The sequence below is a fragment of the Fonticula alba genome (genome assembly GCF_000388065.1).
Source record: "Fonticula alba strain ATCC 38817 unplaced genomic scaffold supercont2.12, whole genome shotgun sequence".
Taxonomy (NCBI): Eukaryota; order Rotosphaerida; family Fonticulaceae; genus Fonticula; species Fonticula alba.
The window spans coordinates 65,577-75,037 of record NW_009242982.1 but is presented as its reverse complement, the minus strand read 5'-3'; the positions used below and the strand labels follow the sequence as shown (position 1 = coordinate 75,037).

The window sequence follows — 9,461 nt, the reverse complement described above, 5'->3', positions numbered from 1 at the left end:
TTGGGATCCGGCGGGGGCGGGCAAAGCCCGGCACTTTCGCCTTTGCTCGCCTGTACTGACGCACGGACGCCGGGGGCGCCCGCGGGCGCCGCCACATCGGGCACAGTGCACTTCCAATCGGACGGCTCGGACAATGCCTCGCAGGTGGTCGGCCATTGCCTGTACCCGATTCACGCGCTGCTGCCCAAGAAGCCGCCCAAGTCCACCAGCAAGCCGCACGACCTGGTCGAGCCGCGGTGGATTGTCATGGACCCGGCCCCGGCGGCGGTGCCGATTTCCCAGCCGCCGGGCCTGACCGGGACCCTCGGGGCGCATGGCGACACGCTGGCCGGCCAGCCTGCCTCGCTGCCCTCCTCGTCCGGGTCCTCGCTGTCGGTCGGCTCGCTAGATCGGAAGAGCGTCGTGCCGGGACCCTCGGGGCGCATGGCGACACGCTGGCCGGCCAGCCTGCCTCGCTGCCCTCCTCGTCCGGGTCCTCGCTGTCGGTCGGCTCGCTGCCCGGGCTGTCGCTGCTGGGGACCCGGCGGCGGCCGGCCGCCGTGGCCCCCCAACGGGCCGGCCCGATTGCCTATGCCAAGCTGCGCTTTGAGGGGATGGACACCGGGTGCGTGCTCCCGTGGCTGCCGGGTCTTTGGCGGGGGGGGGGGTCTTTCTTCTTTTCCCCTGCTGCTTCCCCGGCCCCGCCCCCTGTGGTCGCCCACTGACCAGGTGTACTTTGGCCGCGCGTCCGTCCCTTTGGGCGGGGCGTGCACGTGTGGCGGCATGCGATGGCGGGCCGGCCCTCTTGGCCTCTGCGTCGACACGCCGCCAGCACTCCGGTCGTTCTGATTGAGGAGGCGCGCGTGACCAATCCCGAGTCCATCGAGGCCGACTCGCCGCTTGATTTTTATGTTAAGATTTACGCCGTGCCGGATGACAAAAAGCGCACGAAGGTGCGCACTCCACCCTGCCCCTCCCCCCCGCCCGCCCGGAGAGCCGGCGGATGGTTGCGCCTTGGACCGCCTGGGCTGGGCGGCCGCCTGGCTGGCTTGCTGACTTGTGCCCGGTGTCCCCCCCCCCCCCCGGCTGTGCGCGCCTGGCAGCAAAAGACCACCGTCAAGAAGGGCTCCTACGCGCCATACTTCCACGAGCCCTTGCGCTTGATTCCCCCCTCGAAAGGCACCCCGGTCAGCGTGCTGCAGGTGATCCTCTGCCATGCGAATAAGATGCGCCATCGGAATTTGGCCGATGTGATCATCGACATCCCGGCGGCCCTGGCCGACCAGCAGGCTGGCCGGTGGGACGGGTGGCTGCCACTGGAGCTGGCCCCCGCGGCGCCGGGGTCCCCGTACACGCCGTATGCCTGGCCACGGGCCGCCGAGGGGGCCGCCATGTCGAGCCCGCGGCCCCCGGGCCACCTGCGCATCCCGGCGGCCGACCAGGCGGCCGCTCCATCGGCATCCGGCACGCTGGTCGGCTCGCCGGCCGGGGCATCTGGCATGGCCGGCGGAACGGCGGCCCTTTCGCCGGGGCCCGGGGCCGGGGCCAGCCTCTCGTCCCCGGACCGGCTGGGAGTCACCTACCACGTGCCGGGGGGCGCTGCGGGCCCGAGCAGCCCGACGGCCGGCTCGCGGGGGCCGGTCTCGCCCGGCGGCCCGAGGACCCCGGTGGGCGCGGCGCAGCCGGCCATCTCGACGCCGGCCTCGGCCCCGGGCACCGAGGGGGGGATGATCATCCACCTGGAGGTGGACGACTCGCAGGAGCTGGACTCCGCACTGGATGTGGACTTCTCCCCGTCGGGCGGGCAGTCGCGCGGCGGCACATTGGACTCCAACTGGTCCAGCTTCACGTCGAACTTCACAGCCACCCTTGGCGGGTCGCGCGGCGGCAGCACCGGCGGCCGGGCATCGTGGCGCCGGCGCGACGCGTCGCCGGACCCCCGGGGGTCGGGCACCCTCACCGATGTCGAGTCGCTGGCCGTGCAGGAGGACCCCCATGAGGATACCTTTGTTTCTCTGGCGGCCGAGGGGGGCGCCAGCTCGCCCGGGTATGCCGGGACCTTTGCCAGCATCGCCTCCTCGCACTTTGGAACCGTCGGCCTGACGGCCGAGGAAAAGCGCCGGGCCGAGGACCTGCGCCGTGACGACCTCCTGGTAGATGACATGTCGGAGGAGGATGACTTTTGATTGGGCGAGGGGAGCGGTGCACCCCGCGGCCGAATGTACTCCCCCTCTTCCCACCGATCAGTCGTGGCTGTGGGCCGCAGATCCGGTCCCCGGGCGTGGTCCGTGGGCGCGGGGCACGGGCCTCGGTGTGCCTGGCTGGGGAAGGGTGGTCCGGGAATGGTCACTGCACGTGTATTTGTCAAGAGAAGGGGGGGGGGAGGCGCGCGACTCGCAAGGGAACTGATGGCATGCTCTGGTCGGGCCTCCGGGCTGCGGGGAGGGGGGAGGGCGCGCAGGATGTCTACAAGGAGGGAGGAAGGACAGGAGTGGGCAGGCTGCTATGAGGCACCAAGCAGTCGGACGCTGGAGAGGCTGCGCATCAGGGACTCCGACAGACGCGTGGCAACGAGGACGCCCTGCTGCAGGAGCTCCGCCGCCTGGGGGGACCGGGCGAAGAGGATCGCGTGGTCGATGAGCTTGTTGACAACTTTGGCGCCAGCCCGGCGAGGGGGGGAGGAACGGTGTGGGAGGTTGGTGGCCGTGTGCATGCGATGCGGCAGGCGCGCAATGGGGGCGTGTTGGTGTCGGTGCACGCGCGCGCGCGCGCGCGCGCGCGTGGCGCAGGGGGGAGGGGGGGGGACGCACTACGTGACAGGATGTAGCTCATTGTGAAGGACCCAAGCATGAAGGGCAGCTTGCCGAGGAAGGCGGCGATGCTGGACCGGCGTTTTTCGTTTTCCACGTCCAGCAGATCGATGTACCGCCGGAGGGCCTCCTCGCCGGCCAGGCGCGCGGTCACCCCGCGAAGGGTGGTCACTGGGACCCGCGGCGGGGACGGTCACAAGGGGCGGCGCGTGTGAGGCGAAGAAGAGGGCAGGGCAGGAAGAGGCAGGGGGGGGGGGGGGGGCATGCGACGCACCGCGCGGCGCCGGGGGAGGGCCCTCGCTGTCGGAGTCCTGCTCGAGGAAATCCTCCTCCATCTCGATGACCACATCCCCGGGAGCGAGCTTGCCCTCGGAGGACTCCCACTCGTCGAAGAGGGAGCTGGAGGAGAAGATGTTCTGGATGGAGTCGTAGTGGGCCGAAATGAGGTTGAGCTTCTGCTGGACCGCCTGCTCGAAGGCTGCCCGATCGAAGGGGACCCGGTGGACCAGGTGCAGGCGCTCGGCCTCCAGGACGATGTCCGACGGGCCGTGGGATGTCCCCCCGGGTGCCGGGGGCAGGAGCCCGGGGCCGGCCGCCAGCCCGGGCATGGGGGGCGCCGCCGCCGCCGCCGCCGCCTCCGCCGCGACGGGGAGGGCCCCGGTCGCCCGGTCTACATCCTCCTGAGTCAGGGTGTAGCGGAAGAGGCAGGATGGCCGCCCGGCAAAGGCATCATCAAAGTAGCCATCGGCGTCCTTCTCCGGGGTGGATGTCCCGCTGGCGGCCGGCGAACAGATGGACACCACCAGCAGGCAGCCGCGGTGCCCGGGCGTCGGGACGAGCGCCGAGGGGGTCGAACTGAACAGCGGCGACCCGGGGACCAGGGCATTGGTGGAGGTGAGGCTGATCGGGGAGCGCGGCGCCTCGGGCCAGGCGGCGACAGGCGCCCGCGGGGAGTGCATCCGTGCGGCGGGGCAGCGACAGCGGCAGGAAGGAAGGGGTGTAACAGCCGCGGAGGGGGGTGGAGGTGCGGAGAGGTGAGGGGGGGGGGGGGGGGGGGGGGGGGGGGGGGGGGGGGCGGGGCTGAGGGAGGCGCTGCCCGGGATGCTGAGATCGCAGCCGCCAGGGGGCGAGGATCCCGAAAAGGCCGGTCGAGTGGGCGGCGCGAGGGCGGGAAGGGGGGGTGGGGAGAGAGAGAGAGAGAGAGAGAGAGGAAGAGACAGATGCCGCGCGTGAAAGGGGGGTCACCGCCCTGTGGAGGCGGGAGGGGGGCAAGCATGCGGGGGACATCTCCGTGCAAGCCCCCCCCCCCCTGTGTGTGTGCGTCCCATCCTTCCCTGGCGGCCGCCCCCGCCAGCTGTTGGTGGGGGCGCCGGGGCGGGGGCGGGGCAGATGGCCGCCGCCGGAGCACGCAAGGGGTGGCAGCAGATGGGCGGGCATTGGCACTTCTGCTAACGTGGGCGCATCATGTGCTCCGTCATCCGGGAATGGCGTTCCGGAATGATTCCTCCCGACCTGCATGCGGGAGGCTGTGTGCCCCCGGGGCCGACCGGCCGGCGGCGGGGGGGGGGGGGGGGGGGGGGGGGCGAAAGTACAGCAGCCTCGTGCCCTTCGTTCTGCCTCCCGGCGTGCGGACGCGACCCTGGCCAGTAGTCGTGCGTGTGGAAACATGGCTGCGCCATTATGAGGGCCTCTGCGCGCCGGCTTTGGCCGGTGCCCGGCCGGGCTTTTGCGAGGCGCGCAGGGTGCCGAGGGAGGGGGGGGGATGTTCACGGAGGCACTCGCGAGGCCGGTGCGCGGGCATGCCGGCCGCCGCTGATAGGGCTGGCCTCCGCGAGACACCCCGACACGCACCCACGCTCGCCCGGCCCTCGACGGTATGTCTAGGCTGGGGATCTTCCTGGGGGGGGGGAGGAGGGCGGGAAGACGCCCTCTCGCGCCACTCGGCCTTGGGCGCGGCGGGCATTGAAAGCCCCGCTAGATGCCGTGGGACCGGGCGAGGGCCCGCCAGCGCGCGTCGATCTCCCTCCCCCCTCCCCCCTCTCCCGCCCTTTTGCGATCTTCTCTCGCGCACCCCGCCGCCCTCTCCTCCCTGGCATCCCGCCGCCGGTTCCCGGCCGCTCCCCTCGCTCGCTTCCCCGCCCCCCCCCCTCCCTTTCCCCTCCATCCCCCGGCCTTTCTGGAACCCCGAGCATCCCGTTCGACCCCGGGCCCGCCGCCAACGCCCGCCCTCTGAGACAGTGCGCGCCAGAGCATGCCTTTGCCCCCTTGTCAGCCTCGCGTGGCGCCTTTGCCGCTGGCGCGCCGGTCCAACTGACCTGTGCTCCCCTTACGTGTGGTCCCGATAATCTGGCTCCCTGCTCGCGAGCACAGAGATGCTCCGCTCCTCCTCGCGGCTGCTGCGGAAGGTGGTGAACTCGTCGCAGGTTGCGGCGAAGACCGTCTCCGCCCGCCAGACCCAGGTGTATGTGCCGGCCGCGGCGATGCCATCCTTCCTGCGGGCCGGGCCCGTGCCACGCCCTTTGGCACTGGATTGACACCGCTGACCCTGTCCCTCTCCGCCCCGCTCTCCCCTGCCCGTACATGGGTACGTGCGCACGCACGCGCACACGCACGCACGCACAGTCTGGACACCCCGAACAAGCGCCCCGACGGCGTCTACATCAACCCGGAGTCCTTCCCCAAGGTCTACCCCGAGTACAATGTCACCGCCAATGACTTCTCCCTCGATGGCCTGATCGACCTCTCGCGCGACTATCGCTTCGCCCCGGTGCGTTTGCCCTGCACAGCCCGGGCACCGGCCAGGCCGGGTGGGGGGATGGGGCGGCTCTTTTTCTTCTTCTTTTTTCGTGCGCTGGGCCGCTGCTGACCCTGCCGACTGCCTGTCCCTCGGTGCCGCGCTTGCGCACGTCCACAGTCCTGGAAGCGCACCATGTTCTTCTTCGACCCGGTCACTCGCCGCATGGTTTTCCGCGGTGGCGCTGAGACCTTCGTCGACAACGACGCCATGTGGACTCAGGCCGAGCGCGACCTGGCCAAGGCCCGCTCCGTCGACTTCCCCATCCTCGAGCGTGCGTGCTCCCTGTGACCTCGCAGGGGGGGGGGGGGGGAGCCGAGTCGCCTCGTTTGGTTCTTTCTCTTCTTCTTCCCTTTCGCCCCGGCCCCAGCTCCCTGACCCGTGTGCTCGCCCTGCTTCGCTCTCCGGCACAGGCCTCGTTGAGGACTACTACTCCCCGCGCGACATGGACATCACCGTCGAGCGGACCTCCTACTTCGATGCCTCCGAGAAGGCGCGCTACCCCCGGGCTCGGCGCTGCGTCATGCGCGTGCGCCTGGCCAGCCTGAACCTTCACGAGTCGGCCCTGCACAAGCTGAAGCTCCTGGCCGGGTCGCGCGTCAGCATCGACGGGCACATCCTGACCGTGTCCGAGGACCGGTCGGCCACCTTCGACGAGAACCGTGCCCGGTGCTACTCCATGCTTCATCGCCTGGTGAAGGAGTCCCTGGTATGCGCGCGCATGCTGTTTCTTCTATTTGCTGCCCATTTGCTGTGTTGAGCTCCTGTCTAATGTCCTCTCTTCCTCTCTTCCTCTCCTTTGCCCTCCTTTGCCCTCCTTCTTCTTTGCTCTTCTTTGTCCTCCTTCCTCTCCTTTGCCTTCTTTCCTCCCCCCCCCCCTCGGTCACAGAACTTCCCCGCCGAATTCACCCACCTCGAGCTGCCCGTCCTGTCGAAGAAGCACGCCCGTGCCCTGAAGCAGCAGCAGCGCAAGGACGCTTACCTGAAGCACCACGCCTCGCGCACGCAGCTCCAGGCCCGCATGAAGGAGGTGGCCCCCGACACCCGGGCCGCGCGCCTGCGCCACGTGTCGGACGTCTTCACCGACCTGGCGGCGGACATTCGCCAGGCCGAGGAGCTGGCCGGCGGCCCGGCCCCCATGGCGTCGACGCTGCAGCCGGTGGACCGGTCGCACTACATGCTGGCCGGCCTGGGCGGCATCAAGGCCGGGCAGAACCCGGTCGCCACGCTGGAGGAGGACCTGTCCATTCCCGGGGTCAGTGGGACCTTCGATGCGGAGGCCCTGGAGCACCCGCTTGCCCGGGAGACCCATCTGCCTGTGACTCAAATTCGCCGGCACAAGGCCATGGATCCGTTTGCCGCGCAGCCGGTCACCGACCTGCACGATCCGGAGATGGAGCGCGACCATGACACCGACCCGTTGCGCTTCCTGCGCCCGGAGGAGGTGGCCGAGGACGGGTCGGCCGGCACGGACCAGGACCAGCTGGCGGAGCTGCGTGCCAAGATCAACCACCTGCAGTATCTGGTGGACCTGCGCATGTCCATGCTGACGGACCTCGTCCGGCCGGAGGATGCCCGTGTTGTGGCCGACACGCTGGACATGAGCGAGGCCGACCGCGAGGAGGCCGAGGCCCAGCTGGCCAAGCTGGTGGCCTTTGCCCAGCGGTTCCCCAACCACGAGAAGACCCCGAAGAGCCTGGAGTATGCGGCCCGGCTGCTGAATGCCCTGTTCCATCTGTCCCTGCCCAAGGGCATGGAGGGGACGGAGGAGCTCCGTGCCTATGTCCATGGGTTCTATGACAAGATCCCGCGTACCATCCCGGCGCACATGGTGCAGCTGATCCTGCCCGACTGGGCCGTGCATCTGGTGGGCTATGAGCGTCAGACGGACGCCAACACCGACGAGGTGCTGACCCTGCTGCAGCAGCTGTACGACGATTCGATGCTGCTCGGGTCGCTGAAGTTCACCTACGAGCAGTCCCGCTTCGAGGCCATGAAGCAGGATACGATGGTGGTGCGCGACCCGCTGGGCTTCCCGGTGGTGCCGTTCAGCCCGCTGGCCACCGGCGCCGCCGGCATCCGCGATGCCTATCTCCGGAACATGGGCATGGGCCCGGATCTGCGCCACACCGACCCGGTGTACGATGCTCTGTATGCCCGGATGACGGAGCTTCGGGCCAGTGGCTGGCCGGGCGACTTCCACAACGACGAGGCCCCGTCCGAGACGGTGGCCGCGCAGCAGCGCTCCCGCGCCAAGGCCCGCAAGTCGGCTGCCCGCAGCTCCAAGGAGGAGTCCCCCAGCACCCCGAAGAGTGGCGGCACCCTGCCGCAGGCTCCCAGCTCGGTGTTCTCTTCGCACTTCACCCGTCGCTCTTAGAGCGCCGGTGTGTGCGTGTCCGTCTGTGCTTGCACGAGCGGGGGGGCGGGGGGGGGGGGGGGGGGGGGGGGGGGGGGGGGGGGGGGGGGGGGGGGGGGGGGAGTGCCCTGGGGCTCTCGCCCCTCCTCCCGGCTCTCTTGTTCCCCTCCTCTCCCCGCTTCCCTCCTTTCTTCCTTCTTTATACAAAACTAGATTTCCACCCGATGCGTGCGATTGTTTGTTGGCTGGGGCGGGGGGCGGGCGGGGGGGGGGGGCTTTGCTCGTGGCTCTTGTCGCTTCTTTTTTGCAAATGGCAGTCGAGCGGGGGCTACTGCCTTGCGGTGCGGTCTGGGTGCGAAAGAGGGCTGTCGCCGGAGGGGGGCGCGCCGTAAAGGCCCTCCTTCCCGGTGCTTTCCGACCTTCCCGCCACATGGGCAGGGGGTGTGCATCGATGGGTGGACTGCCGCCAGCGCCGTGACCGCCATTTGTGCCGGTGGCCCGCCCACTTGTTCCTCCGCCGTTGTGTGGCGCTTTGTGTCCGCCATACCCACCTGCACATAGATGCACGCGCATGTACACATAGAGGCGTGCGCATGTACACATAGATGCGTGCGCATGTACACATAGATGCATGCGCATGTATACATAGATGCACGTACACATACACACATACATATACACGCACATATACATATACATGCACATATACATCCATACACACATACATCCATATACATGCACATATGCATCCATATACATCCATACACACATACACACATACACACATACACACATACACACATACACACATACACACATACACAGCCAGGAGGCCGGAAAGCAACGAAAATCGTGATCTATATGTGTAAAAGAGGGGAAAGAGAGGAGGAAGGGGGTGCAAGAGGAGAAGAGGGAGGCACCTCCCAGCATGGACAAGGGCGAAGGGAGCTCAGGTGTGCGGAAGAGACCCGGTGCTATGGTGGCCACCCGCCGGGCCGGGACCGCTCGAGCCGGAGAAGGAGGCTGATCGCATGTCGGTGTTGAGGGAAATGGATGACGAGGATGACGAGACGGACAGCGATCCGGTGGAGGCCTGACGCTTTGGGCGCCGAGCGAAGTTGAGGAACTTCGAGGAGACTGACCGCGGAAAGCCTGGGTGTGCAAGGGGAACCAGGGCCGGGGCCGGCAGGCAACGACAAAGAGCCAAAAACCGTTGGTTAGAAGGAGGCGGGCCGCGGCGGCGCACAAAGGGACTGCAGCGCGGCGCGTACCGGACGGGCTGCCAGGCGACTTGTCCGGCAAAGAGCCCGATGCAGACGAGGTGGTCGAGTAGAGCGACGTGGAAGAATATGAAGAGGGGAGCGAGGCCTCGGGCAGGTAGTCCTCGACCAGGCGCTCCAGATGGAAGGAGCGGCTCTTCTTGAACTTCTCCCGGAAGGAAGGAGCCCGGTAGGCGGCGTTCTGCTGGTTGACGACTGAGAAGCAGGGCAGGAGGGAGAAGAGGGTGAGTGGCCGAGGGAGG

General features: G+C 68.7%; 4 protein-coding genes across 4 annotated transcripts in view; 2 read left to right on the top strand and 2 right to left on the bottom strand.

Annotated features, from left to right (window-relative positions):
* Window positions 1–2,165, top strand: part of H696_05565 (hypothetical protein) — a gene marked incomplete at both ends in the record, with an annotated part of 3,034 nt that extends 869 nt beyond the window's left edge. Inside the window, 4 exons of the mRNA XM_009499378.1 lie at window positions 107–375; window positions 447–604; window positions 812–932; window positions 1,083–2,165. Coding sequence (XP_009497653.1) covers window positions 107–375; window positions 447–604; window positions 812–932; window positions 1,083–2,165 — 1,631 coding nt within the window. The remainder of the gene's footprint in view (window positions 1–106; window positions 376–446; window positions 605–811; window positions 933–1,082) is intronic.
* A 157-nt stretch (window positions 2,166–2,322) lies between these two features.
* Window positions 2,323–3,748, bottom strand: H696_05564 (hypothetical protein; the record flags this gene model as incomplete). Its single annotated transcript, XM_009499377.1, has 3 exons — window positions 2,323–2,631; window positions 2,790–2,960; window positions 3,064–3,748. 3 exons carry the CDS (start codon window positions 3,746–3,748, stop codon window positions 2,483–2,485), a joined length of 1,005 nt encoding a protein of 334 aa, XP_009497652.1. The 3' UTR covers window positions 2,323–2,482.
* Window positions 3,749–4,807: 1,059 nt separating this feature from the next.
* Window positions 4,808–8,002, top strand: H696_05563 (hypothetical protein). Its single transcript, XM_009499376.1, has 6 exons — window positions 4,808–5,026; window positions 5,160–5,250; window positions 5,412–5,556; window positions 5,704–5,857; window positions 5,997–6,292; window positions 6,473–8,002. The coding sequence occupies exons 2-6, from the start codon at window positions 5,162–5,164 to the stop codon at window positions 7,958–7,960; spliced, it is 2,172 nt and encodes a 723-aa protein (XP_009497651.1). The 5' UTR covers window positions 4,808–5,026; window positions 5,160–5,161; the 3' UTR covers window positions 7,961–8,002.
* An 886-nt stretch (window positions 8,003–8,888) lies between these two features.
* The window catches only part of H696_05562 (hypothetical protein), a gene marked incomplete at both ends in the record, with an annotated part of 5,916 nt that continues 5,343 nt past the window's right edge, over window positions 8,889–9,461 (bottom strand). Inside the window, 2 exons of the mRNA XM_009499375.1 lie at window positions 8,889–9,091; window positions 9,211–9,414. Of these exons, the coding sequence (XP_009497650.1) occupies window positions 8,889–9,091; window positions 9,211–9,414 (407 nt within the window). The remainder of the gene's footprint in view (window positions 9,092–9,210; window positions 9,415–9,461) is intronic.